At 39.6% G+C, this 24,205-nt stretch overlaps 1 protein-coding gene across 2 annotated transcripts; it reads left to right on the top strand.

The window, feature by feature from the left end:
* The first annotated feature begins 1,767 nt into the window (after nt 1–1,767).
* On the top strand, nt 1,768–24,026 carry LOC132556392 (mitochondrial enolase superfamily member 1-like). 2 transcript variants are annotated; one of them, XM_060220802.1, is made up of 16 exons: nt 1,768–1,854; nt 4,382–4,484; nt 6,750–6,865; nt 8,459–8,545; nt 8,739–8,765; nt 9,014–9,054; nt 9,313–9,344; nt 11,161–11,199; nt 12,912–12,994; nt 13,477–13,511; nt 16,697–16,784; nt 18,515–18,649; nt 19,625–19,796; nt 20,770–20,869; nt 21,704–21,785; nt 22,968–24,026. In XM_060220802.1, the coding sequence occupies exons 1-16, from the start codon at nt 1,768–1,770 to the stop codon at nt 23,076–23,078; spliced, it is 1,338 nt and encodes a 445-aa protein (XP_060076785.1). In that variant the 3' UTR covers nt 23,079–24,026. The 2 variants fall into 2 exon arrangements, with proteins under 2 accessions (XP_060076785.1, XP_060076793.1); XM_060220810.1 differs by lacking the exon at nt 4,382–4,484 and adding an exon at nt 5,679–5,781 and having other exon boundaries at nt 1,805–1,854.
* Nucleotides 24,027–24,205: the final 179 nt, after the last annotated feature.

Here is a 24,205-nt window from a genome sequence, read left to right as displayed (position 1 = left end):
AAGTTTTCATTGAAATTATGAACATTTATAAGTGTGCAGTTTTATCAGAATTCCTCACAGCATGAATATCGACATTACTATCCTGAAGAAGTGCCAACTGTCGCTAACGACACTGTTCTCCAAGAGGAACGCCAACAGTCGCTAACGACACTGCTCTCCCGAAGGAACATCATCAGTCGTTAAAGACACTGCTCTCCCGGAGTAACGCCAACAGTCGCTAACGACACTGGTCTCCCGGAGGAACACCAACTGTCGTTAAAGACACTGCTCTCCATGAGGAACGCCAACAGTCGCTAACGATACTGGTCTCCCGGAGGAACACCAACAGTCGCTAACGACACTGGTCTCCCGGAGGAACACCAACTGTCGTTAAAGACACTGCTCTCCATGAGGAACGCCAACAGTCGCTAACGATACTGGTCTCCCGGAGGAACACCAACAGTCGCTAACGACACTGCTCTCCAGGAGGAACACCATCAGTCGCGAACGACACTGCTGTCCAGGAGGAACACCAACTGTCGCTAACGACACTGCTCTCCAGGAGGAACACCATCAGTCGCGAACGACACTGCTGTCCAGGAGGAACACCAACTGTCGCTAACGACACTGCTCTCCCGAAGGAACATCATCAGTCGTTAAAGACACTGCTCTCCCGGAGTAACGCCAACAGTCGCTAACGACACTGGTCTCCCGGAGGAACACCAACTGTCGTTAAAGACACTGCTCTCCATGAGGAACGCCAACAGTCGCTAACGATACTGTTCTCCCGGAGGAACACCAACAGTCGCTAACGACACTGCTCTCCCGAAGGAACATCATCAGTCGTTAAAGACACTGCTCTCCCGGAGTAACGCCAACAGTCGCTAACGACACTGGTCTCCCGGAGGAACACCAACTGTCGTTAAAGACACTGCTCTCCATGAGGAACGCCAACAGTCGCTAACGATACTGGTCTCCCGGAGGAACACCAACTGTCGCTAACGACACTGCTCTCCAGGAGGAACACCATCAGTCGCGAACGACACTGCTGTCCAGGAGGAACACCAACTGTCGCTAACGACACTGCTGTCCTGGAGGAACACCATCAGTCGCTAACGATACTGCTACCCCGGAGTAACACCAACTGTCGCTAACGACACTGCTCCCCCGGAGGAACACCAACAGTCGCTAACGACACTGCTCTCCAGGAGGAACGCCAACAGTCGCTAACGACACTCGTCTCCCGGTGGAACGCCAACAGTCGCTAACGACACTGGTCTCCCGGAGGAACACCAACAGTCGCTAACGACACTGCTCTCCGGACCGTATATGGTCTACTTGGAATACAGGTTTCCTTAGGTGTAACAGCGTGAATCCAGCCATGTCTCTACAGTATATATGTATGCTAGCTTTATGAAACCGAGGATAATATTTATGGCCTAGAAGTCATACAACTCCTTCAGAGAGACACCCATGTTTTGGAGATAAATCAATGACAGCTTGTACCCGAGAATTTCGAGCTATTGCAGTGTCCATGCACGAGGGTGTCCTCCCAATAACAGCAACAGACGAGTAAAGGAGTAGTGGAATAGCCGTATTTAAATAAACAAACTTTGAGCAATTGCAGATGATTTTTTTTCGCCCAGATTAAAACTTTTTTGAAGTTAAATGGTTTTTTTTCATTCGTTTAACTAGTTTACTTCCGTTAAGCACACAATGCTTTTCACGTGATTTTATCGGGGACGAGTTCAAGGTTGACAGTACAACCTCCGCCCCTCGTGTGCAACAATGGCAGCGCCAACCAAGATTACAGGACTGACGATAGAAGATCTGCGTTTCCCTACCTCCTTACAGAAAGATGGATCTGATGCCATGGTGGGTTAGATCATCATTGACAACTTTGTAAACATTTGAAATGATGTCATTGTATATATATTATATATAATAATATCCGTCCTTGTCAGAGCTACAGCTGTCTAGTATGGTCGCATCCTTGCTCTCATTGTTATGTTCGGGCTTAAAACTGATCGTTGGTGTTGACATATTTCCTTGAATATTTATATATTCCATTTTAATTTAATCAATTATTGTACTACATGTGCAAAACTGAATGCAGGAATGTGTAGGTGTAAATATATAGTAACGTGTCAACGCTGAGACCTAATGTAGGCCTGTATTATGTATGTCGGTGCATTCGGGGTACAACTCCTATATTGTAGGAAACCTGTGTTAAACATACTGAGAACTGTTGTCATCAGTTGGTCGTGATGATGATGGTTTCTCGTCTCCCTGACTGCCCGTCGCCGGGCATTGTCCAATCGACGTGTGTCGATTCTGTGGCGACGTGAGGGGGTGCTCCCCTCATGGGTTGAGTCGTCTGGGGGTTGACTGGTATGTAAGTTGGTCATGAAATTCCTTACACAATATGTAATTAGGGGTGGACTCAAAAGTCAGTTCTCATCACTACCGAGGTACAGTTGTATAGTGTAATGATGGGCAGCAGAAAGGGCAAAGGATAAATACAAGGGACCAATAGATGTGTTAGATCAGTGTGTTTTATGCTTTTCAACACAATATCTTTATTCTTATCCTTATTTGACACAGAGAAACCTGTCCCTGTTTTCTTCTCACAATATTCAATAGCTGACATAGTTTATTAAAGTTTCTTGTTTTAGAGAAATCAACTCCAAGGTTTCAAGAAATTAGCTCTGGCTTCACATTGTTAGCAGTTACGTCTCAAATCTTCAAATTATTACATTTAACTGGAAACAAAATTATTTAAGAAATTTGGTAATTTGATGAATATTGTGATGCAAGGGAGAGCATGTTTTGTCTGTTAAAAGGACATCTCATTTTTTTGTATACAAACCATGTCCCGCCTGCTGGAAGCTCCCCCTGTCAGCCTCTCCACATCTGTGACTTAACATAAGTACCTATTTATAATGCTGAATTTGTATATGTAAAATTGATTTCCCAGGATGATAACACAAATAAATATGGATTGTCATGTCTGGCACACTTCATACGCTGTTAATATTCAGTTATGCACTCTGTAAATGGTTGTTAAGAAAGGAAGGATAGACACAAAGTACATGTATACTGGTCTTGTCAGTCGGTACTTAACTTAAAGTAGGTGATGTAGTTTGGGTTTTGAAAGAGACACAGAACCCAGAAATTTAATTGAAATTTACATACTTCAGAAATTTTGTCAAACCTAGAAGTCATGACCTAAAGGGTACATCATGCTGATGCCAAAAATCTGACGTGCATACTATGTCTGGTTTAAGACGTGGTATAGATGTTGTAATCTGGTCGCTGACCTCACAACCAGGATACAACCTGTATCCAATGTTGATCCGACGTCATGTGCCCACTGGTCTGAAGGCCCAACAGCCTGAGATTTTGATTTGTGTCTTCATGTTAAGAAATTATTTTGATTTGTTTAAGATCGTCATCATTTACTGATTAAAATGAATGATTTTTTCTGGCCTCATCTGTTGACGTCATAAAACACTTGTACGGTGTCCATTCTCTCAGTTTTGTGAAATATTTGGATGCCTCAATAGATTTGGGACTATAAAAACATAATGAAGCTCAGCATGTAGATTTTTGGTTACACTTAAGTAATTTGAATATGAAATTAGAAGATGGTGAAATCAACATCACAAAAAAAAAAAACCAAAAATTTAATTACACCCAGTGGTGTTACAGAGTTTACTATTTTAACCGAATGATATACTCGGACCCCAAACTCCAGACTAAAGTCATTTACAGGCTATGAGAGCAGGCCCCAAACTCTAGACTTAAGACATTTTCAGGTCTAGGGATCAGGCTCCAAACTCCAGACTTAAGACATTTTCAGGTCTAGAGATCAGGCTCCAAACTCCAGACATAAGATACTTTCAGTGTTAAAGATCAGATTAATGTATAAAGATAAGGAATTTTTTAAGTTTATTTGAATTATTTTATATTTGAATTATTTGATGTTTTGTGTTGTGTGATTCTATTTTGAATTTGAAATGTTTCACTTACTCTCTGGTATCATTGATTGGAAACTTTCTACTCTTTTTAAAATCAACATGTTCAAGCAGAGTTTTTGTAGAACATTAGCCAACATAAGGCTTTGTTAAGATCTGTGCACTGAGGTGCCTGGTGTGATGCTTCCTGCCTGTGTGAATTTGTCTTTCTCAGTAAGCTGAGAAAATCATCAGTGCTGACATGGTTATATCTTTGGACAAGACTCTACCTCATTTGCTGCAGATGGTATGCGACAGACCTCACATATGTTGTTCAGTGAGGCAACCACCAGCTACAGGTTTTCTTTGAAACAGTGATAGTAATATGTTTTCTTCTAATGTATAGCTTGAAGAGGTTTAATCATAAATGTTTATGTTGTTTACAGCACAAGTCACCTGATTATTCCTGTCCGTACGTCATTTTGTCAACTGACACAGATCTACGGGGATGTGGCACGACCTTTACTCTGGGCAAGGGCAATGCCATAGGTACAAATGATATTGTATACTCAATATATCCTTATATGGACAAACTTCAACAATTGTTTTTAAGTCATCACTGATATAAGAATTATCATGTCCTGATATGATGAATTCATTTTTTTCATATTTAAAAAAAACAAAAAACAACTTTGAGTACATTTTCCCTGGAACCCATATGAGGATGTAAACAGTATACAGTCATCAAAATACAGTGGGTTTTGTCTCTATACATGTATATAGGTACCTATCATGAAAACATCCTGTCATGACAGTTTCTGTACACTTGGAAATGGTGAATGTTGACCAGTCTGGAAACTTTGGAATCTGGAGGCATAACTTTGATATACCTGTATCACTGCATTAAAGTAACATTCACTTTGGTTTTGTTGGGGATTCCCATCTCTTATAAGGACTGGTGATGCCCCAGTGACTGGACTTCAATTCTGTCATGACAGAGTCTGTAAGATCAAAAGAGGATATGTTTATCAAGGGTAGCTACATATATAGAGTCAAACCTGTCTGAGAGGCCACCTCTATGTAAAGTCTACCTGTCTATAAAGGTCATTGCTTTCAAGTTGCAACATAGCACTATCTATAGTAATGGAAAAAGGTCATGTTTCTCCTTGAACAACGTTTATAGACAGGATAAAAGGTATGTTTTGTGGCTGCAGTACCCTAACATTCAACACCCTTATGTAGTGGCCACCTGTCAGTTATAAAGTTACACAGGATAATGTTAAACTATAAATAAAACGTTGTCCTTGGACAATACAACTTGAATTAGAAGCATGTTGAAAAATATTATACACCAGACAGACTTGCATTAAACTTCTACCATTGACTTTTGAATTAATTAAATATTGACTAACTTTTGATTGTTACAGATATTAAGTTTTATGTAGTCTGTCGAAAATATGATGTCTGCGTCATTGAATCCTACTGGCTCTATAACTTAAAGTCCATATACCTGTATATAGAGATTCGTAAAATCTTGCAAGCAAAGAGATCATTATAGGCAGGTTCTATTGATCAGGTGGTCTCCATAGACAGGTACCATTGTATAGCAATCGGTACAGACAGTTTGATTCAAGCCACACAGTAACAGGGAAAGGAGTCCAGGCTGTCATGAGTAAAAAGTAACTTATTATGACTGAATTTTAAATTTAAATGATTAATACCGAGTAATTGCTGTCATTGCAGCATAAAGCGCCAGATTATGCCGCCCCGTACATAATACTTGAGACTGATGGAGCCTTACAAGGGTGTGGCTCAAGCTTCACAGCTGGGCGTGGCAACCAGCTAGGTACCCAGTTTATCTTCCCTCTTTCTGCTTTTGTAAAACTGACTTGCAATACACACAAGTGGGCGTGGCATCAAGCTAGGTACACAGATGATCTTCCCTGTTTCTGCTTTTGTAAAATTGATGTGTTTTATTTACAATTTGGCATGTCATCTGGCTAGGAACACTGTTTATCTTCCCTATGTCTGCTTCTATAAAACTGACATGTGATACTCACAAGTGGGCGTGGCATCTAGCTAAGTACCCAGTTAATCTTCCCTGTGTCTATGTAACTGATATGTTATTCCTGATGTCCCTCTGTCAGTGATGCACCAGTGCAGCAATTGTTCGTTATTCTGTCAAATATCTAGTCATATATGTTTCCTGGCAAATACTATTTCCCTGAACTAGATTATGTTACCCTGGCAATTACGAATTGTTCCATCACCCTGACAGTTAGTCTAGTTCTGTTATCAAGTCAGTTGATGGTTCTATTGCCTTGAGAGTGAAGTACAGATTTTATCACATTGAAAGTTAGTCTAGTTCTATTTTTACAATTCTCTGGATTGCTTTTGCTAAAACCATGATGGTTATTTCCTTTACCGTGAGAAGTATCTGGTCCTCTTTCCCTGAAAATTGTTGGCTTGTGTCTGCTTCTCTTAAAATCAAAACAAAATCAGCTGCATTGCATAAACGTATGCCTTACTCACTGTGCTGTGGAGCCTCGTATATTATAGTGGATATCAGGGTAGACAACTCAGCCATTTTTTAAAATTCAAAACAAAATAAAAAAATTTGTTCTTGTTCAACAGGAATCATTTTATGCATAAATCTAGCTAGAGTTATAGGTAATTTTTTAAAATTATTTAAAATTATTGAAATAAGTGAACAGTTTTGAACAAATTAGTTTTATCCATCAAATGTTTTTACTATTGAAGACACCAACCAGTTTACTATTTCTTCATGTTTTAGGTTTCTTCTTTTTTTTTCAGTGTGTATGGCTATTGAAAATTACAAAAGTTTGATTGTTGGACAAAACCTTCAAGATATCTTTAGTGATTTCGCTGGATTCTGGCGATCATTGGCCAGTGAGGATCAAATCAGATGGGTAAGGATTCCAAGTATTCTCATCATCTACATCACAATTGATACTTAAGTCATCGGAGTCACACAAGTGACCAGTCATCGGAGTCATACTGTTGACCAGTCATCTGAGTCATACAAGTGACCAGTCATCTGAGTCGTACTGTTGACCAGTCATCTGAGTCACACAAGTGACCAGTCATCTGAGTCACTCTTATGACTAGTCATTTGAGTCACTCTTATGACTAGTCATCTGAGTCACTCTTGTGACCATTTATATGAGTCACATTAGTGACCAGTCATCTGAGTCGCACTGTTGACCAGTCATCTGAATCACACTATTGACCAGTCATCTGAGTCACACAAGTGACCAGTCATCTGAGTCACACTAGTGACTAGTCATCTGAATCACACTATTGACCAGTCATCTGAGTCACACAAGTGGCCAGTCATCTGAGTGTCATCTGAGTCACACTAGTGACAAGTGATCTAAGTCACACAAGTGACTAGTCATCTGAGTCACAATAGTGACAAGTGATCTAAGTCACACAAGTGACCAGTCATCTGAATCACACTATTGACCAGTCATCTGAGTCACACTAGTGACTAGTGATCTGAGTCACACTATTGACCAGTCATCTGAGTCACACTAGTGACAAGTGATCTAAGTCACACAAGTGACAAGTCATCTGAGTCACACTGTTGACCAGTCATCTGAGTCACACTATTGACCAGTGATCTTAGTCACACTAGTGACAAGTGATCTAAGTCACACTAGTGACAAGTGATCTAAGTCACACTGTTGACCAGTCATCTGAGTCACACTATTGACCAGTCATCTTAGTCACACTAGTGACAAGTGATCTAAGTCACACAAGTGACAAGTCATCTGAGTCACACTGTTGACCAGTCATCTGAGTCACACTATTGACCAGTCATCTTAGTCACACTAGTGACAAGTGATCTAAGTCACACAAGTGACAAGTCATCTGAGTCACACTGTTGACCAGTCATCTGAGTCACGCTATTGACCAGTCATCTTAGTCACACTAGTGACAAGTGATCTAAGTCACACTAGTGACAAGTGATCTAAGTCACACTGATGACCAGTCATCTGAGTCACACTATTGACCAGTCATCTTAGTCACACTAGTGACATGTGATCTAAGTCACACTAGTGACCAGTCATCTCTCTGGTGACTGGCTACAACTGCCTTTTCTCTAATGTCTACAAACAAATTTCCAACTTCTCTTCAGAAACCATCTATAACATTTTAGTTACAATGCTGATTATTACTTGACTTGATATTTCCAATTTATCTTTCATGTTACTATGGTGACCTGTAGTAGATTGTTTCATCATCCTGGTGACCCCTGATTGACCTTTCACTTTACTGTACTAATTTATATTTACCTGTACTTGGTCTGTTACATCCCCATGGTGACCTCTGGTTGACCTGACACAACAGCAACCAGCACAGTGGACTTTAAAATTGACCTCAGATCATAGGCTTGACCTTTAATATTGACGATATTGACCTTTAGATGACCTTTTACATGTTTGTGGTGACCCCTGATAAACCTTTATATATTTACTGACCTTTGATTTCTTCCACAGCTAGGACCAGAAAAAGGTGTAACTCATTTAGCAGTAGCGGCCATCATCAATGCTGTCTGGGATTTGTGGGCCAAAATGGAGGGCAAGGTATAGGCAGGCTTTTTTATAGTAATTACAGTGTTAAAACAGTCAGTGTTTCATGCAATCATGCAAAATACATCAGAAGTATTGGGCAGAAGTTCTTACAACTTACGAGGCCTTCTCTATTTAACATTGATTTCGTTTGGTACTTATTATACGACATACATAAAATTTACCTGTCTGTGTTTCATTGTTCCAGCCACTGTGGAAGTTAATGGTAGATATGGTAAGTACATTGCCTTGGTTACACTTCAAGTGACCTATTATACATAGAATATATAATAATATATAATGTTTATATTTTTTTCCAAAGTGATTGTGTTAACATAAAATCTTTAGGACTTTAGCTGACAATGTCTCACTCAATATTGGAAGATATTTTAGAAAACTAACACGGGAGAGATTCAGGCCCTGTGTGCCTCTTAATTTCTTTAACATTTAGGAATTTTGTTTGTGATCTGCTTTCTGTTTCAGTCCCCAGAACAGTTAGTGTCCACCATTGACTTCAGACACATGTAAGAGTAAACCTTTATATGTTCAGACTCTACTGTAGCTATCATGATAATCAAATTTAGAAAAACGGAAACGAATGATGAATGCATTTCTAGAAGAACTAATGTACTTTAACTTCCTAATCAAAGAAGAATAATTTTGAAAAGATAGTTTACCATATCATTTGAAGGTAAATATAAATGTGAAAACTTTTATGATTCACAGTCCTGTTTTTCTGCACCACTAATATCACTGACTGATGCCATGTTTTCTGTTTGTAGGGGTGATACTCTCACAAAGGAAGAAGCTTTAGGTGAGTATCTATGTTCATTGTCATTTGTCACTGATTGATCTAGGCTAAGTTAGGATACACTCGTGTCTGTTTGGTGTATAAGGTATTGAAATGCTTTGTTTTGCTTGGAAATATTAACTTATTTGTATTTTATGATATTTGCACAGAGATGATAAGGTCTAGATCAGGGTTATTTATCATAACAACTGACAGGGTAGAGGTCAGTGGCCTCTGGATTGTGGTTATTTACCATAACAACTGACAGGGTAGAGGTCAGTGACCTCTAGGTCATGGTTATTTATCATAACAACTGACAGGGTAGAGGTCAGTGGCCTCTAGATCAGGGTTATTTACCATAACAACTGACAGGGTAGAGGTCAGTGGCCTCTAGATCAGGGTTATTTATCATAACAACTGACAGGGTAGAGGTCAGTGGCCTCTAGATCATGGTTATTTATCATAACAACTGACAGGGTAGAGGTCAGTGGCCTCTAGATCATGGTTATTTATCATAACAACTGACAGGGTAGAGGTCAGTGGCCTCTAGATCAGGGTTATTTATCATAACAACTGACAGGGTAGAGGTCAGTGGCCTCTAGATCAGGGTTATTTATCATAACAACTGACAGGGTAGAGGTCAGTGGCCTCTAGATCATGGTTATTTATCATAACAACTGACAGGGTAGAGGTCAGTGGCCTCAGTGGCCTCTAGATCATGGTTATTTATCATAACAACTGACAGGGTAGAGGTCAGTGGCCTCTAGATCAGGGTTATTTATCATAACAACTGACAGGGTAGAGGTCAGTGGCCTCTAGATCAGGGTTATTTACCATAACAACTGACAGGGTAGAGGTCAGTGGCCTCTAGATCAGGGTTATTTACCATAACAACTGACAGGGTAGAGGTCAGTGACCTCTAGGTCATGGTTATTTACCATAACAACTGACAGGGTAGAGGTCAGTGGCCTTTAGGTCATTGTTTGCCGATGAAATTTGAGAAAGGGAGGAGGGGACTATAATTTCCTTTTACTTCCTTCCATGCATGTGTGACATATATCTGCACTCTAGGGACTCCAGTCCTGGAGGGATTCTCATCAAACTTTATTAAGCAGCAAAATATTCAGGATATGTTGGTTCATGGTCCCTTTTACTTTTTTTTTAGAAAATCATTGTCAGTATTCTAGCAACTTCATTTCTCACAAGATTTTAATAAAAAAAAATCACACACTTACAAATGGCCACAAAACATTACTACTCAATCACACATTGGTAATGAAATTGTATTTTCAGATTGTCAAACTTTTTCATCGTTCCTTTAAAATCAGTTGCAAACTAATTCTATTCTTTTCTTTTTTTTTCAAAATTAACACCAAACAGCACCAGCTTTATAAATTACACAAATTACAGTTAATATGCTGCTTCAGTATTCCTCAGTTTTATTGTTGATAGAAGTTAAGCCTGCCATCACATCATAAACAGTTTGATGCAAGTGAAAAATTCAACACAACAATATCCACTATTTCAGTAGATAATGTAATTGAGGACTTGTCACTGATGTGAGGATATACAATATTTATGGGGCGTGAAGCCTTGTACTCACAACTAAAGCAATTTCAACAGAAACATCAACAAGAGTTGTTTCATTTTATTTGTTAACCAAATAGCCTCCCTTCAAAGACTCTGAGTTTTTGTGTTGACTCCCCTAAGGCTTATCCGTGTCAACAATATTTTCTTTTAGGAATATTGTGTTGTTCTATCTGAAACAGTGAGATTAAACCTTCATTCATCTAACACATGAAAAGAACCTTTCACTTATGATTTTCTTTGATTTTTACAGAAATATTGAAGAAAGGTCAAGTTGGGAAAGCTGAGAGAGGTTTGTATTTGGTAAAAAGGTGTTGATTTTGATGGGTTAAAATTTCAGTTATTTTGGAGAGTATAATAAATAGGAGAAAAAATGTATAGGGGGAGGGGAGGGGAGGGGAGGGGAGGAGGAGGTAGAGATATTTCTTAAAAATGAAAGTAAAACTATAAAAAACTATAATCTGTCTCATGATTTTATAATTTTTGTAATTTGTTCAATAAATTTATTTCTCATGGAGTAAGTTCAGTGGAAAAAAATTAATTCCAAGGCTGTATATTTCAAATATAGGTCATAGCATTCTGTATTAGGCTGATAAACAGTTTTATTCTTGCCTAAAATCAAAGATATTGGAAACTTTTTTTCGGAAGTTTAACATAAAACTCCCCTCATACCAGTGTTTCTCACTTGCTTCATTTTGATAAAACCCCACTTCCCAGCATGCACCACTTCCTGTTGTTGGTCCTGGTATTGATATGTATCATCAATAATTACCCAGCATGCACCACTTCCTGTTGTTGGTCCTGGTATCGATATGTATCATCAATAATTACCCAGCATGCACCACTTCCTGTTGTTGGTCCTGGTATTGATATGTATCATCAATAATTACCCAGCATGCACCACTTCCTGTTGTTGGTCCTGGTATTGATATGTATCATCAATAATTACCCAGCATGCACCACTTCCTGTTGTTGGTCCTGGTATTGATATGTATCATCAATAATTACCCAGCATGCACCACTTCCTGTTGCTGGTCCTGGTATTGATATGTATCATCAATAATTACCCAGCATGCACCACTTCCTGTTGTTGGTCTTGGTATTGATATGTATCATCAATAATTACCCAGCATGCACCACTTCCTGTTGCTGGTCCTGGTATTGATATGTATTTACACATTACAGAGGCTGAGGTAATCATCAGTAATTACCCAGCATGCACCACTTCCTGTTGTTGGTCCTGGTATTGATATGTATCATCAATGATTACCCAGCATGCACCACTTCCTGTTGTTGGTCCTGGTAATGATATGTATCATCAATAATTACCCAGCATGCACCACTTCCTGTTGTTGGTCCTGGTATTGATATGTATCATCAATAATTACCCAGCATGCACCACTTCCTGTTGTTGGTCCTGGTATTGATATGTATCATCAATAATTACCCAGCATGCACCACTTCCTGTTGCTGGTCCTGGTATTGATATGTATCATCAATAATTACCCAGCATGCACCACTTCCTGTTGTTGGTCCTGGTATTGATATGTATCATCAATAATTACCCAGCATGCACCACTTCCTGTTGCTGGTCCTGGTATTGATATGTATCATCAATAATTACCCAGCATGCACCACTTCCTGTTGTTGGTCCTGGTATTGATATGTATCATCAATAATTACCCAGCATGCACCACTTCCTGTTGCTGGTCCTGGTATTGATATGTATTTACACATTACAGAGGCTGAGGTAATCATCAATAATTACCCAGCATGCACCACTTCCCGTTGTTAGTCCTGGTATTGATATGTATCATCAATAATTACCCAGCATGCACCACTTCCCGTTGTTAGTCCTGGTATTGATATGTATCATCAATAATTACCCAGCATGCACCACTTCCTGTTGTTGGTCCTGGTATTGATATGTATCATCAATAATTACCCAGCATGCACCACTTCCTGTTGCTGGTCCTGGTATTGATATGTATTTACACATTACAGAGGCTGAACTGATTGCTAACGGCTACCCAGCATACACCACTTCCTGTGGTTGGCTCGGTTATTCTGATGAAAAAATCAAAAGGGTGAGTTGAGTTTTCTCTTTCTACACTTTGAAAAAATATCTGAAAATTAATTTATATCCTTGTTGGCTAATGCAGATAAGTAATCTTAGATCTGACAACTATGTAGTTACCTTGGCAGGGAAAACAAAAATAAAGCTTGCATTTTACTGAGCAACTTTCACTTGAGTTAAATAAATGTTACATTTCTTTCAGAAATAGCTTTAATGAATTCAACTTCAGACTTGTTTTCTGTAATGTCAGTAAAGCTTATTTTGTATCAGTAGTGAAATTTATCCATTACTGATTATATCCCTTGTTTGAGATAGAAGGATTCACTATTAAACCATGCACCTGACTTCATTCAAGCCAACAAGATTCAATGATCAACTTGTTGATTGCTTGAGAGGTTGTCATAACTGTGGTGATTTTTGAAAGTGATTTATATTGATATGACACAAGTTGTATGGTTGTGATGTTACTAATTTTCACATCTATCTTTTCAGCTGGCAACTGAAGCCCTAGGTCAGGGTATGTGTAGGTAGGTACAAATCACAGCAGTCTAAGGTCAGGGTATGTGTAGGTAGGTACAAATCACAGCAGTCTAAGGTCAGGGTATGTGTAGGTAGGTACAAATCACAGCAGTCTAAGGTCAGGGTATGTGTAGGTAGGTACAAATCACAGCAGTCTAAGGTCAGGGTATGTGTAGGTAGGTACAAATCACAGCAGTCTAAGGTCAGGGTATGTGTAGGTGGGTACAAATCACAGCAGTCTAAGGTCAGGGTATGTGTAGGTGGGTACAAATCACAGCAGTCTAAGGTCAGGGTATGTGTAGGTGGGTACAAATCACAGCAGTCTAAGGTCAGGGTATGTGTAGGTGGGTACACGTCACAGCAGTCTAAGGTCAGGGTATGTGTAGGTGGGTACACGTCACAGCAGTCTAAGGTCAGGGTATGTGTAGGTAGGTACAAATCACAGCAGTCTAAGGTCAGGGTATGTGTAGGTGGGTACACGTCACAGCAGTCTAAGGTCAGGGTATGTGTAGGTGGGTACAAGTCACAGCAGTCTAAGGTCAGACCATGTGTAGGTGGGTAGTAGTGACAGGAAAGGTCTTAGGTCAGACCATGTGTAGGTGGGTAGTAGTGACAGGAGAAGTCTTAAGTCAGACCATGTGTATGTGGGTAGTAGTGACAGAAGTCTTAGGTCAGACCATGTGTAGGTGGGTAGTAGTGACAGGAAAGGTCTTAGGTCAGACCATGTGTATGTGGGTAGTAGTGACAGAAGTCTTAGGTCAGACCATGTGTAGGTGGGTAGTAGTGACAGAAGTCTTAGGTCAGACCATGTGTAGGTGGGTAGTAGTTACAGAAGTCTTAGGTCAGACCATGTGTAGGTTGGCAGTAGTGACAGGAGAAGTCTTAGGTCAGACCATGTGTAGGTGGGTAGTAGTGACAGAAGTCTTAGGTCAGACCATGTGTAGGTTGGTAGTAGTGACAGGAAAGGTCTTAGGTCAGACCATGTGTATGTGGGTAGTAGTGACAGAAGTCTTAGGTCAGACCATGTGTAGGTGGGTAGTAGTGACAGGAAAGGTCTTAGGTCAGACCATGTGTATGTGGGTAGTAGTGACAGGAAAGGTCTTAGGTCAGACCATGTGTAGGTTGGTAGTAGTGACAGGAGAAGTCTTAGGTCAGACCATGTGTAGGTGGGTAGTAGTGACAGAAGTCTTAGGTCAGACCATGTGTAGGTGGGTAGTAGTGACAGGAAAGGTCTTAGGTCAGACCATGTGTATGTGGGTAGTAGTGACAGAAGTCTTAGGTCAGACCATGTGTAGGTGGGTAGTAGTGACAGGAAAGGTCTTAGGTCAGACCATGTGTATGTGGGTAGTAGTGACAGGAGAAGTCTTAGGTCAGACCATGTGTATGTGGGTAGTAGTGACAGGAAAGGTCTTCGGTCAGACCATGTGTAGGTGGGTAGTAGTGACAGGAGAAGTCTTAGGTCAGACCATGTGTAGGTGGGTAGTAGTGACAGGAGAAGTCTTAGGTCAGACCATGTGTAGGTGGGTAGTAGTGACAGGAGAAGTCTTAGGTCAGACCATGTGTAGGTGGATAGTAGTGACAGGAGAAGTCTTAGGTCAGACCATGTGTAGGTGGGTAGTAGTGACAGGAGAAGTCTTAGGTCAGACCATGTGTATGTGGGTAGTAGTGACAGGAGAAGTCTTAGGTCAGACCATGTGTAGGTGGGTAGTAGTGACAGGAAAGGTCTTAGGTCAGACCATGGGTAGGTGGGTAGTAGTGACAGGAGAAGTCTTAGGTCAGACCATGTGTAGGTGGGTAGTAGTGGCAGGAGAAGTCTTAGGTCAGACCATGTGTAGGTGGGTAGTAGTGACAGGAGAAGTCTTAGGTCAGACCATGTGTAGGTTGGTAGTAGTGACAGGAAAGGTCTTAGGTCAGACCATGTGTATGTGGGTAGTAGTGACAGGAAAGGTCTTAGGTCAGACCATGTGTAGGTTGGTAGTAGTGACAGGAGAAGTCTTAGGTCAGACCATGTGTAGGTGGGTAGTAGTGACAGAAGTCTTAGGTCAGACCATGTGTAGGTGGGTAGTAGTGACAGGAAAGGCCTTAGGTCAGACCATGTGTATGTGGGTAGTAGTGACAGAAGTCTTAGGTCAGACCATGTGTAGGTGGGTAGTAGTGACAGGAAAGGTCTTAGGTCAGACCATGTGTATGTGGGTAGTAGTGACAGGAGAAGTCTTAGGTCAGACCATGTGTATGTGGGTAGTAGTGACAGGAGAAGTCTTAGGTCAGACCATGTGTAGGTGGGTAGTAGTGACAGGAAAGGTCTTAGGTCAGACCATGTGTATGTGGGTAGTAGTGTCTTAGGTCAGACCATGTGTAGGTGGGTAGTAGTGACAGGAAAGGTCTTAGGTCAGACCATGTGTATGTGGGTAGTAGTGAGAGGAGAAGTCTTAGGTCAGACCATGTGTAGGTTGGTAGTAGTGACAGGAGAAGTCTTAGGTCAGACCATGTGTAGGTGGGTAGTAGTGACAGAAGTCTTAGGTCAGACCATGTGTAGGTGGGTAGTAGTGACAGGAAAGGCCTTAGGTCAGACCATGTGTATGTGGGTAGTAGTGACAGAAGTCTTAGGTCAGACCATGTGTAGGTGGGTAGTAGTGACAGGAAAGGTCTTAGGTCAGACCATGTGTATGTGGGTAGTAGTGACAGGAGAAGTCTTAGGTCAGACCATGTGTATGTGGGTAGTAGTGACAGGAGAAGTCTTAGGTCAGGCCATGTGTAGGTGGGTAGTAGTGACAGGAAAGGTCTTAGGTCAGACCATGTGTATGTGGGTAGTAGTGACAGAAGTCTTAGGTCAGACCATGTGTAGGTGGGTAGTAGTGACAGGAAAGGTCTTAGGTCAGACCATGTGTATGTGGGTAGTAGTGAGAGGAGAAGTCTTAGGTCAGACCATGTGTAGGTGGGTAGTAGTGACAGGAGATGTCTTAGGTCAGACCATGTGTAGGTGGGTACTTGTGTCAGGAAAATTCATATATGAAAGATAAATAATTCCAAAGATTAGATAATTAAATTCCAGTTGTATAGAGCGATGTTGTTTCATTTTTACAAATATCTGCTCGGTGTTTTGTATACCTGTTTTAGCTTGGTATACTGATTCAGTTTTTCAGATGTCCATAATGTATAAAATCCATTACATTACATATTGATTTTTATACAGATTCAAAATGAAGGTTGGAGGAGATGTTAAGGATGACGCAAGGAGAGCCAAAATGTTTCGTGAAATAATAGGATATGAACGACCTCTGGTATGTTTAGGTCAAAGCTGACTCCTGTTTTTGTTAGTACATTATACTTAAACAAGATATTAGCTAACAAGATCAAATGCTTGTTTTTGGCAAAAAAATGCCTTGTCTAAAGAATCGCAACATGGACTTGGACATTGAATATTGCCCTTTAGTTACCACTATTTCTCAATCGCCCTGCATACCTGGAGGTATCCAAGCTAGGGACCACAGAACCTACCAACACTACGAAAAGAACGACATTGGCTCTATACCCCTATGGTTGTCTAAAGAATGTATTGTCATTATGCTGAAATAACCAGGTTAGGCTTGCTGGTTCGATGGATCTCTTGTAAAGTATAGTTTAACCAGATCGGGAGTCTGATTAGAAACTTTCGGTAATGTTAATGACATAGAAGTCCGAGAATCAAGGTCTGGATTCCATGGTTTTAGTATTAGTTTACATGTTTTGGCTAGCCATCATCAGATCAACGGTATAAATATTTACATAGCTAGGGTTAGAATTACAACTCAGCTGTGAAGTAATTACAATTGTCTATATCACGTGGTATTGACAATATAATGGCGACGAGGAATACAGCTGTTGATGGTCCATCTTCTATGTTGTTTGTATTTACCTTCCTTGATAGGCTGTATTGAACACGTTAGGGTATCCATTTTCAATTCCTTTTCGATCGGAGCGACCAGGATGTTGGTTCTCTCTCCCATGCTGTTAATCTTTTATTCAATGTCTGTAATGTTGATTTTATGAAAGTATCATTAAGAACATTGTTATGTTGCATTCAATGAGAACTGACACCTGAAACTTCAAATATATATTGTTACAATATTATACCAGCTTCATAAAAACACCATCCTATGATCTAGCATGTTTAATCAAATGCTTTTCCAGGTTGAATTATGGAAAAAGTTTTGCAGCCACAGGACAGAAAAGTTCATAAGTTCATGTTATATATACTTTTCAGTTTTCGTAATTCTTAGTTCACCTGTAAGTTTAAGTTTGCCTGTAACTTTAAAGTTTACCTTTTAGTTTGAGTTCACCTAAAAGTACATTTTTAGTCACATACAAATTTTGATTCACCAGTTCACCGTAGTTCACTTGTACATCTCCACTTGCGTAGTGGTCTTCGCTTCACGAGTAATTTTTACCATGAAAGTTCACTCATATAATTTAATTCACCCCTTAGCTTTTGTTTCATCTGTAATGTTCAGTTCCCAAGTAAGCTATTTGCCTGATAATATGCTGCTGTGACAATCATAATGTGCTAATTTTCCAGTATCTCATAAACTCCTGGGAAAGTTCAAAGTGCACTGTCTCTAAATTAATACTATGGCTAACAATGTATCAGTCATATATGAATTGTTGTTTTGGAGACTTTTGATTTTATTTCAATAATAAACTGACAAACAAAATGGAAATTTAAATGACTTTCTCTTCTGGATCATATGTTGACCTAAATCAATATGTTTCTATGTTTGAATGTTAAATCTTACTAAAAATAATTCAAGTCCACTTTCAAGGTCACAGGGTTTAAATCAATTTTATTTTTGTATTTCAAATCTTAAAATTATTTTCTCAGATTATGTAAAATATTGTCTCTGTAGCTTCTTTAGATAAGAGAATACAACATTTGTTCAGGGTAATGACCTTGACCTATTTTCAAGATTACAGTGGAAATAACCAAAACGAAGATGTCTGGTTGACTAATTCATGTGATGTTTATGTTGTGTAGATGATGGATGCCAATCAAAAATGGGAGGTAGATGAGGCAATCGACTGGATGAAACAGCTGGCAGAGTACAAACCCTTGTGGATAGAGGAACCTACCAACCCTGACGACATCTTAGGACATGCTGCCATTGCTGAGGTAATTCAGCTGTCAGTTTGATTCTTTCCTGCAATTAAAAACTTATAGGCTGTTTGTATGTTACAGGCATTAAACCCCCTGGGGATTGGTGTAGCTACTGTTTGTATGTTACAGGCATTAAACCCTCTGGGGATTGGTGTAGCTACTGTTTATATGTTACAGGCATTAAACCCCCTGGGGATTGGTGTAGCTACTGTTTGTATGTTACAGGCATTAAACCCCTTGGGATTGGTGTAGCTACTGTTTGTATGTTACAGGCATTAAACCCCTGGGGATTGGTGTTGTTACTGTTTGTATGTTACAGGCATTAAACCCCCTGGGGATTGGTGTAGCTACTGTTTGTATGTTACAGGCATTAAACCCCCTGGGGATTGGTGTAGCTACTGTTTATATGTTACAGGCATTAAACCCCCTGGGGATTGGTGTTGTTACTGTTTGTATGTTACAGGCATTAAACCCCCTGGGGATTGGTGTAGCTACTGTTTGTATGTTACAGGCATTAAACCCCCTGGGGATTGGTGTAGCTACTGTTTGTATGTTACAGGCATTAAACCCCCTGGGGATTGGTGTAGCCACTGTTTGTATGTTACAGGCATTAAACCCCCTGGGGATTGGTGTAGCTACTGTTTATATGTTACAGGCATTAAACCCCCTGGGGATTGGTGTAGCTACTGTTTATATGTTTCAGGCATTAAACCCCTTGGGATTGGTGTAGCCACTGTTTGTATGTTACAGGCATTAAACCCCCTGGGGATTGGTGTAGCTACTGTTTGTATGTTACAGGCATTAAACCCCCTGGGGATTGGTGTAGCCACTGTTTGTATGTTACAGGAATTAAACCCCCTGGGGATTGGTGTAGCTACTGTTTGTATGTTACAGGCATTAAACCCCCTGGGGACTGGTGTTGCTACTGTTTGTATGTTACAGGCATTAAACCCCCTGGGGATTGGTGTAGCTACTGTTTATATGTTTCAGGCATTAAACCCCCTTGGGATTGGTGTAGCCACTGGAGAACACTGTCAAAACAGGATCATGTTTAAGCAATTTCTTAAGGCCAAGGCCATGCAGTACTGCCAGATTGATGCTACAAGGGTTGGCGGAGTTAATGAAAATCTGGCTATCATTTTATTGGCTGCCAAATTTGGAGGTAGGTTCAAAAGCTTTCGATTAATTCCGTTTTGGCCATGTTGTTTACAATGTTTTGTGATTCTTAAGAAATATATATATATAATAATGTCACTCGTGGACATGTGGTTATGTTCTACCTGAGGATATGTACTTCTCTTGTGTTACCTGAGGATATGTACTTCTCTTGTGTTACCTGAGGATATGTACTTCTCTTGTGTTACCTGAGGATATGTACTTCTCTTGTGTTACCTGAGGATATGTACTTCTCTTGTGTTACCTGAGGATATGTACTTCTCTTGTGTTACCTGAGGATATGTACTTCTCTTGTGTTACCTGAGGATATGTACTTCTCTTGTGTTACCTGAGGATATGTACTTCTCTTGTGTTTCTCTTGTGTTACCTGAGGATATGTGTTACTCTTCTCTTGTGTTACCTCCTCTTGTGTTAGGGATATGTACTTCTCTTGTGTTACCTGAGGATATGTACTTCTCTTGTGTTACCTGAGGTTAAGTACTCCTGGTGTTGTACCTGAGGTTATGTACTCCTGGTGTTGTACCTGAGGTTATGTACTCGTGGTGTTGTACCTGAGGTTATGTACTCCTGGTGTTGTACCTGAGGTTATGTACTCGTGGTGTTGTACCTGAGGTTATGTACTCGTGGTGTTGTACCTGAGGTTATGTACTCGTGGTGTTGTACCTGAGGTTATGTACCCCTGGTGTTGTACCTGAGGTTATGTACTCGTGGTGTTGTACCTGAGGTTATGTACTCGTGGTGTTGTACCTGAGGTTATGTACTCGTGGTGTTGTACCTGAGGTTATGTACTCGTGGTGTTGTACCTGAGGTTATGTACTCGTGGTGTTGTACCTGAGGTTATGTACTCGTGGTGTTGTACCAGAGGTTGTGTACTCCTGGTTTTTTATATTACGTTATGGTGTTGTACCTGAGGTTATATACTGGTTTGTCTGACTCTTTCCCTCTATGTTATGTTACAGTGCCTGTGTGTCCCCATGCTGGAGGTGTTGCCCTTTGTGAACTTGTACAACATTACTCTATCTTTGACTTCATATGTGTTTCAAGAACTATGGAAAACAGGTAAGTTCTGATTGAAAGGATGTTGCATTTCTAGTAGGGATATTATCATTATTGTTCAGACTTCATTTATTTCCTAAGAAAGGGTAAGATAATATGTTCAATACTTTTTTGCTCACTTGCCATGTGAGCTTATGTTGTGGCATCTATCTGTAAATGCCTTCTTCTCAATAACCAAGAGGCCCTGAGTCATGATATTGGACATGTAGTATTCCTTGATGGAATGGCTATCAAGTTTGTTCAAAGGAGTGTCCTTGAAACACTGAAATGCCACAAGGGTATGTGTATAAAATCTGCAAGTTAATTCATCTCAATAAGGAAGAGGTCAGGGGTAAGGATGTTGGACTTTTAGGGTTCAAGGGTTACAAAATTTGTTCAAATTAATGACCTTGACCAACTTTCAAAGTGACAGGGTTTAAATATTCTAAAATATTTCAACACCTTCTCAACCTAATGGGTCAGGGAATGGGTATTTGGGTGAAGCATGCTGGGATAAAAGGCTACAAAGTGTGTGCCAATGAATGAATTTGGCACAATTTCTAGGTTTCAAGGTTCAAATGTGTTAAAGTATTTTGAACACTTCCTTTCAATAACTAAGAATCCTTATGTCATAACATTAGGCAAGTTGCTTGCTGGGATAAAGGATTTTGACCAACTTTCAAGGTCACTGGGGTCAAATGTCTTAAAATCTTCATACAAAACCAATATGTCCAGGGTTAAATTATTCATCACCTGCAACATATATAGTGTGAAGAAAGGGTATGATGTTCTGTATGAAAATTTAAGGTACCAGAATGATTTAACTTGTCAACAGGTGTTAATTTGTATTTTAAACAGGATGATTGAATTTGCTGACCATCTTCATGAACATATGGTTGATCCTGTTGTCATCAAAAACGGCAGCTACCAGGTTCCTAAGGTAATACATTTATATATAAAAACAACAGCTGCCGTTGTCTCAATGTAACAGTTTTATAAAAACAACAGCTGCCATTGTCTCAATGTAACAGTTTTATAAAAACAACAGCTGCCGTTGTCTCAATGTAACAGTTTTATAAAAACAACAGCTGCCGTTGTCTCAATGTAACAGTTTTATAAAAACAACAGCTACCATTGTCTCAATGTAACAGTTTTATAAAAACAACAGCTACCATTGTCTCAATGTAACAGTTTTATAAAAACAACAGCTGCCGTTGTCTCAATGTAACAGTTTTATAAAAACAACAGCTACCATTGTCTCAATGTAACAGTTTTATAAAAACAACAGCTGCCATTGTCTCAATGTAACAGTTTTATAAAAACAACAGCTGCCATTGTCTCAATGTAACAGTTTTATAAAAACAACAGCTGCCATTGTCTCAATGTAACAGTTTTATAAAAACAACAGCTGCCATTGTCTCAATGTAACAGTTTTATAAAAACAACAGCTACCATTGTCTCAATGTAACAGTTTTATAAAAACAACAGCTGCCATTGTCTCAATGTAACAGTTTTATAAAAACAACAGCTGCCATTGTCTCAATGTAACAGTTTTATAAAAACAACAGCTGCCGTTGTCTCAATGTAACAGTTTTATAAAAACAACAGCTGCCATTGTCTCAATGTAACAGTTTTATAAAAACAACAGCTGCCATTGTCTCAATGTAACAGTTTTATAAAAACAACAGCTGCCATTGTCTCAATGTAACAGTTTTATAAAAACAACAGCTGCCATTGTCTCAATGTAACAGTTTTATAAAAACAACAGCTGCCATTGTCTCAATGTAACAGTTTTATAAAAACAACAGCTGCCATTGTCTCAATGTAACAGTTTTATAAAAACAACAGCTGCCATTGTCTCAATGTAACAGTTTTATAAAAACAACAGCTGCCATTGTCTCAATGTAACAGTTTTATAAAAACTAGAAACGGTTTAGTACATATGGATCTCTTCTGCCTCGGTGATGGAATCCTGCAAAATTTCAGAACGTCAATGTTTATCAGATTGTATCCGTGATTCAGTCAAGTATAGCTACATTTTATCATTCATTGTCATGGTGACCAGAGAATGAGAAACACATTATCCAGTAAAATATTTAATCTGCAATGTTATTTGTTACAGTGTCCAGGCTTTGTAGTCGGAATAACAGACCAAGCCCGTGCAGACTATAAATACCCTGATGGTAAGGAGTGGGAGAGACTTTTCAGTGAAGGAATCTTTACTAAGCCATAAACTGCCTTATGACCTTATGACAGTCTGAATACATTCAATACATTAATCAGATGTATACTGCTTCTTCGACCTTTAAAATGTTTCACAGCAGACAAAAGTGTTTAAGACATGAGATACTCAAGATTTTCTTTTTTTTAGGGTGGGAGGTGGGTCAGTATTAGTTATCTTTTCTGGAATGATTATGTAATTAACTTTGATATGCACTACTCTGTCATCATTCCAGTAATTGTAGATTATCTAACACACAGGGTTCATCTAGGTAAAGATCAATAAAACAGCTGAGGAAAATTTGAAAAATTGATTTGTGATCATTATTGTGGAATGTTTCTATAATTAATAAATTATATTCAGTGTACATGTAATTAATGTTAATTAAAACATCCTTGTCAAGTCTCATTACTGTAAAGATTGGAGACAGTATATTCATTGTGAAGTGGGCTGAATGTGTAGTATGATTGATCTGGAGAAGGATTTTTTATGTGTATGTTTCATTTATTCTTTGCATTTAAGATGATAATGGAGTAAGAGGGAGTTGTATTAGAGAAAAGGTCTGTTATCACTACCACCTGTACTAGGGGGTACTATATCTGGGGTAGACTTGTTATCACTACCACCTGTACTAGGGGGTACTTTATCTGGGGTAGAATTTGTCTGTAGACTTGTTATCACTACCCCCTGGGGGTACTTTATCTGGGGTAGACTTGTTATCACTACCCCCTGTACTAGGGGTACTATATCTGGGGTAGACTTGTTATCACTACCACCTGTACTAGGGGGTACTTTATCTGGGGTAGACTTGTTATCACTACCACCTGGGGGTACTTTATCTGGGGTAGACTTGGTCTGTAGACTTGTTATCACTACCACCTGTACTAGGGGGTACTTTATCTGGGGTAGACTTGTTATCACTACCACCTGTACTAGGGGTACTTTATCTGGGGTAGACTTGTTATCACTACAACCTTTACTAGCGGTACTTAATAAGGGGTAGACTTTTTATCACTACCACCTGTACTAGGGGGTACTTTATCTGGGGTAGACTTTGTCTGTATGGGGTATCACTTTGTCTGTAGACTTGTTATCACTACCACCTGTACTAGGGGGTACTTTATCACTACCACCTGTAC

This window comes from Ylistrum balloti, unplaced genomic scaffold (genome assembly GCF_031769215.1).
Source record: "Ylistrum balloti isolate Yb309-2 unplaced genomic scaffold, AGI_CSIRO_Ybal_v1 Utg369650, whole genome shotgun sequence".
Lineage (NCBI taxonomy): Eukaryota > Metazoa > Mollusca > Bivalvia > Pectinida > Pectinidae > Ylistrum > Ylistrum balloti.
The sequence above is the reverse complement of the archived record's forward strand: the minus strand, read 5'-3'. Positions and strand labels throughout refer to the sequence as shown.

Bases quoted from the DNA above. Each gene is read 5' to 3' on its own strand.
- LOC132556392 (XM_060220802.1), top strand. From the start codon at position 1,768: ATGGCAGCGCCAACCAAGATTACAGGACTGACGATAGAAGATCTGCGT. The intron at 1,855-4,381 runs GTGGGTTAGATC...TGTTGTTTACAG, and splicing joins AAGATGGATCTGATGCCATG to CACAAGTCACCTGATTATTC. The intron at 18,650-19,624 runs GTAATTCAGCTG...TATATGTTTCAG, and splicing joins GACATGCTGCCATTGCTGAG to GCATTAAACCCCCTTGGGAT.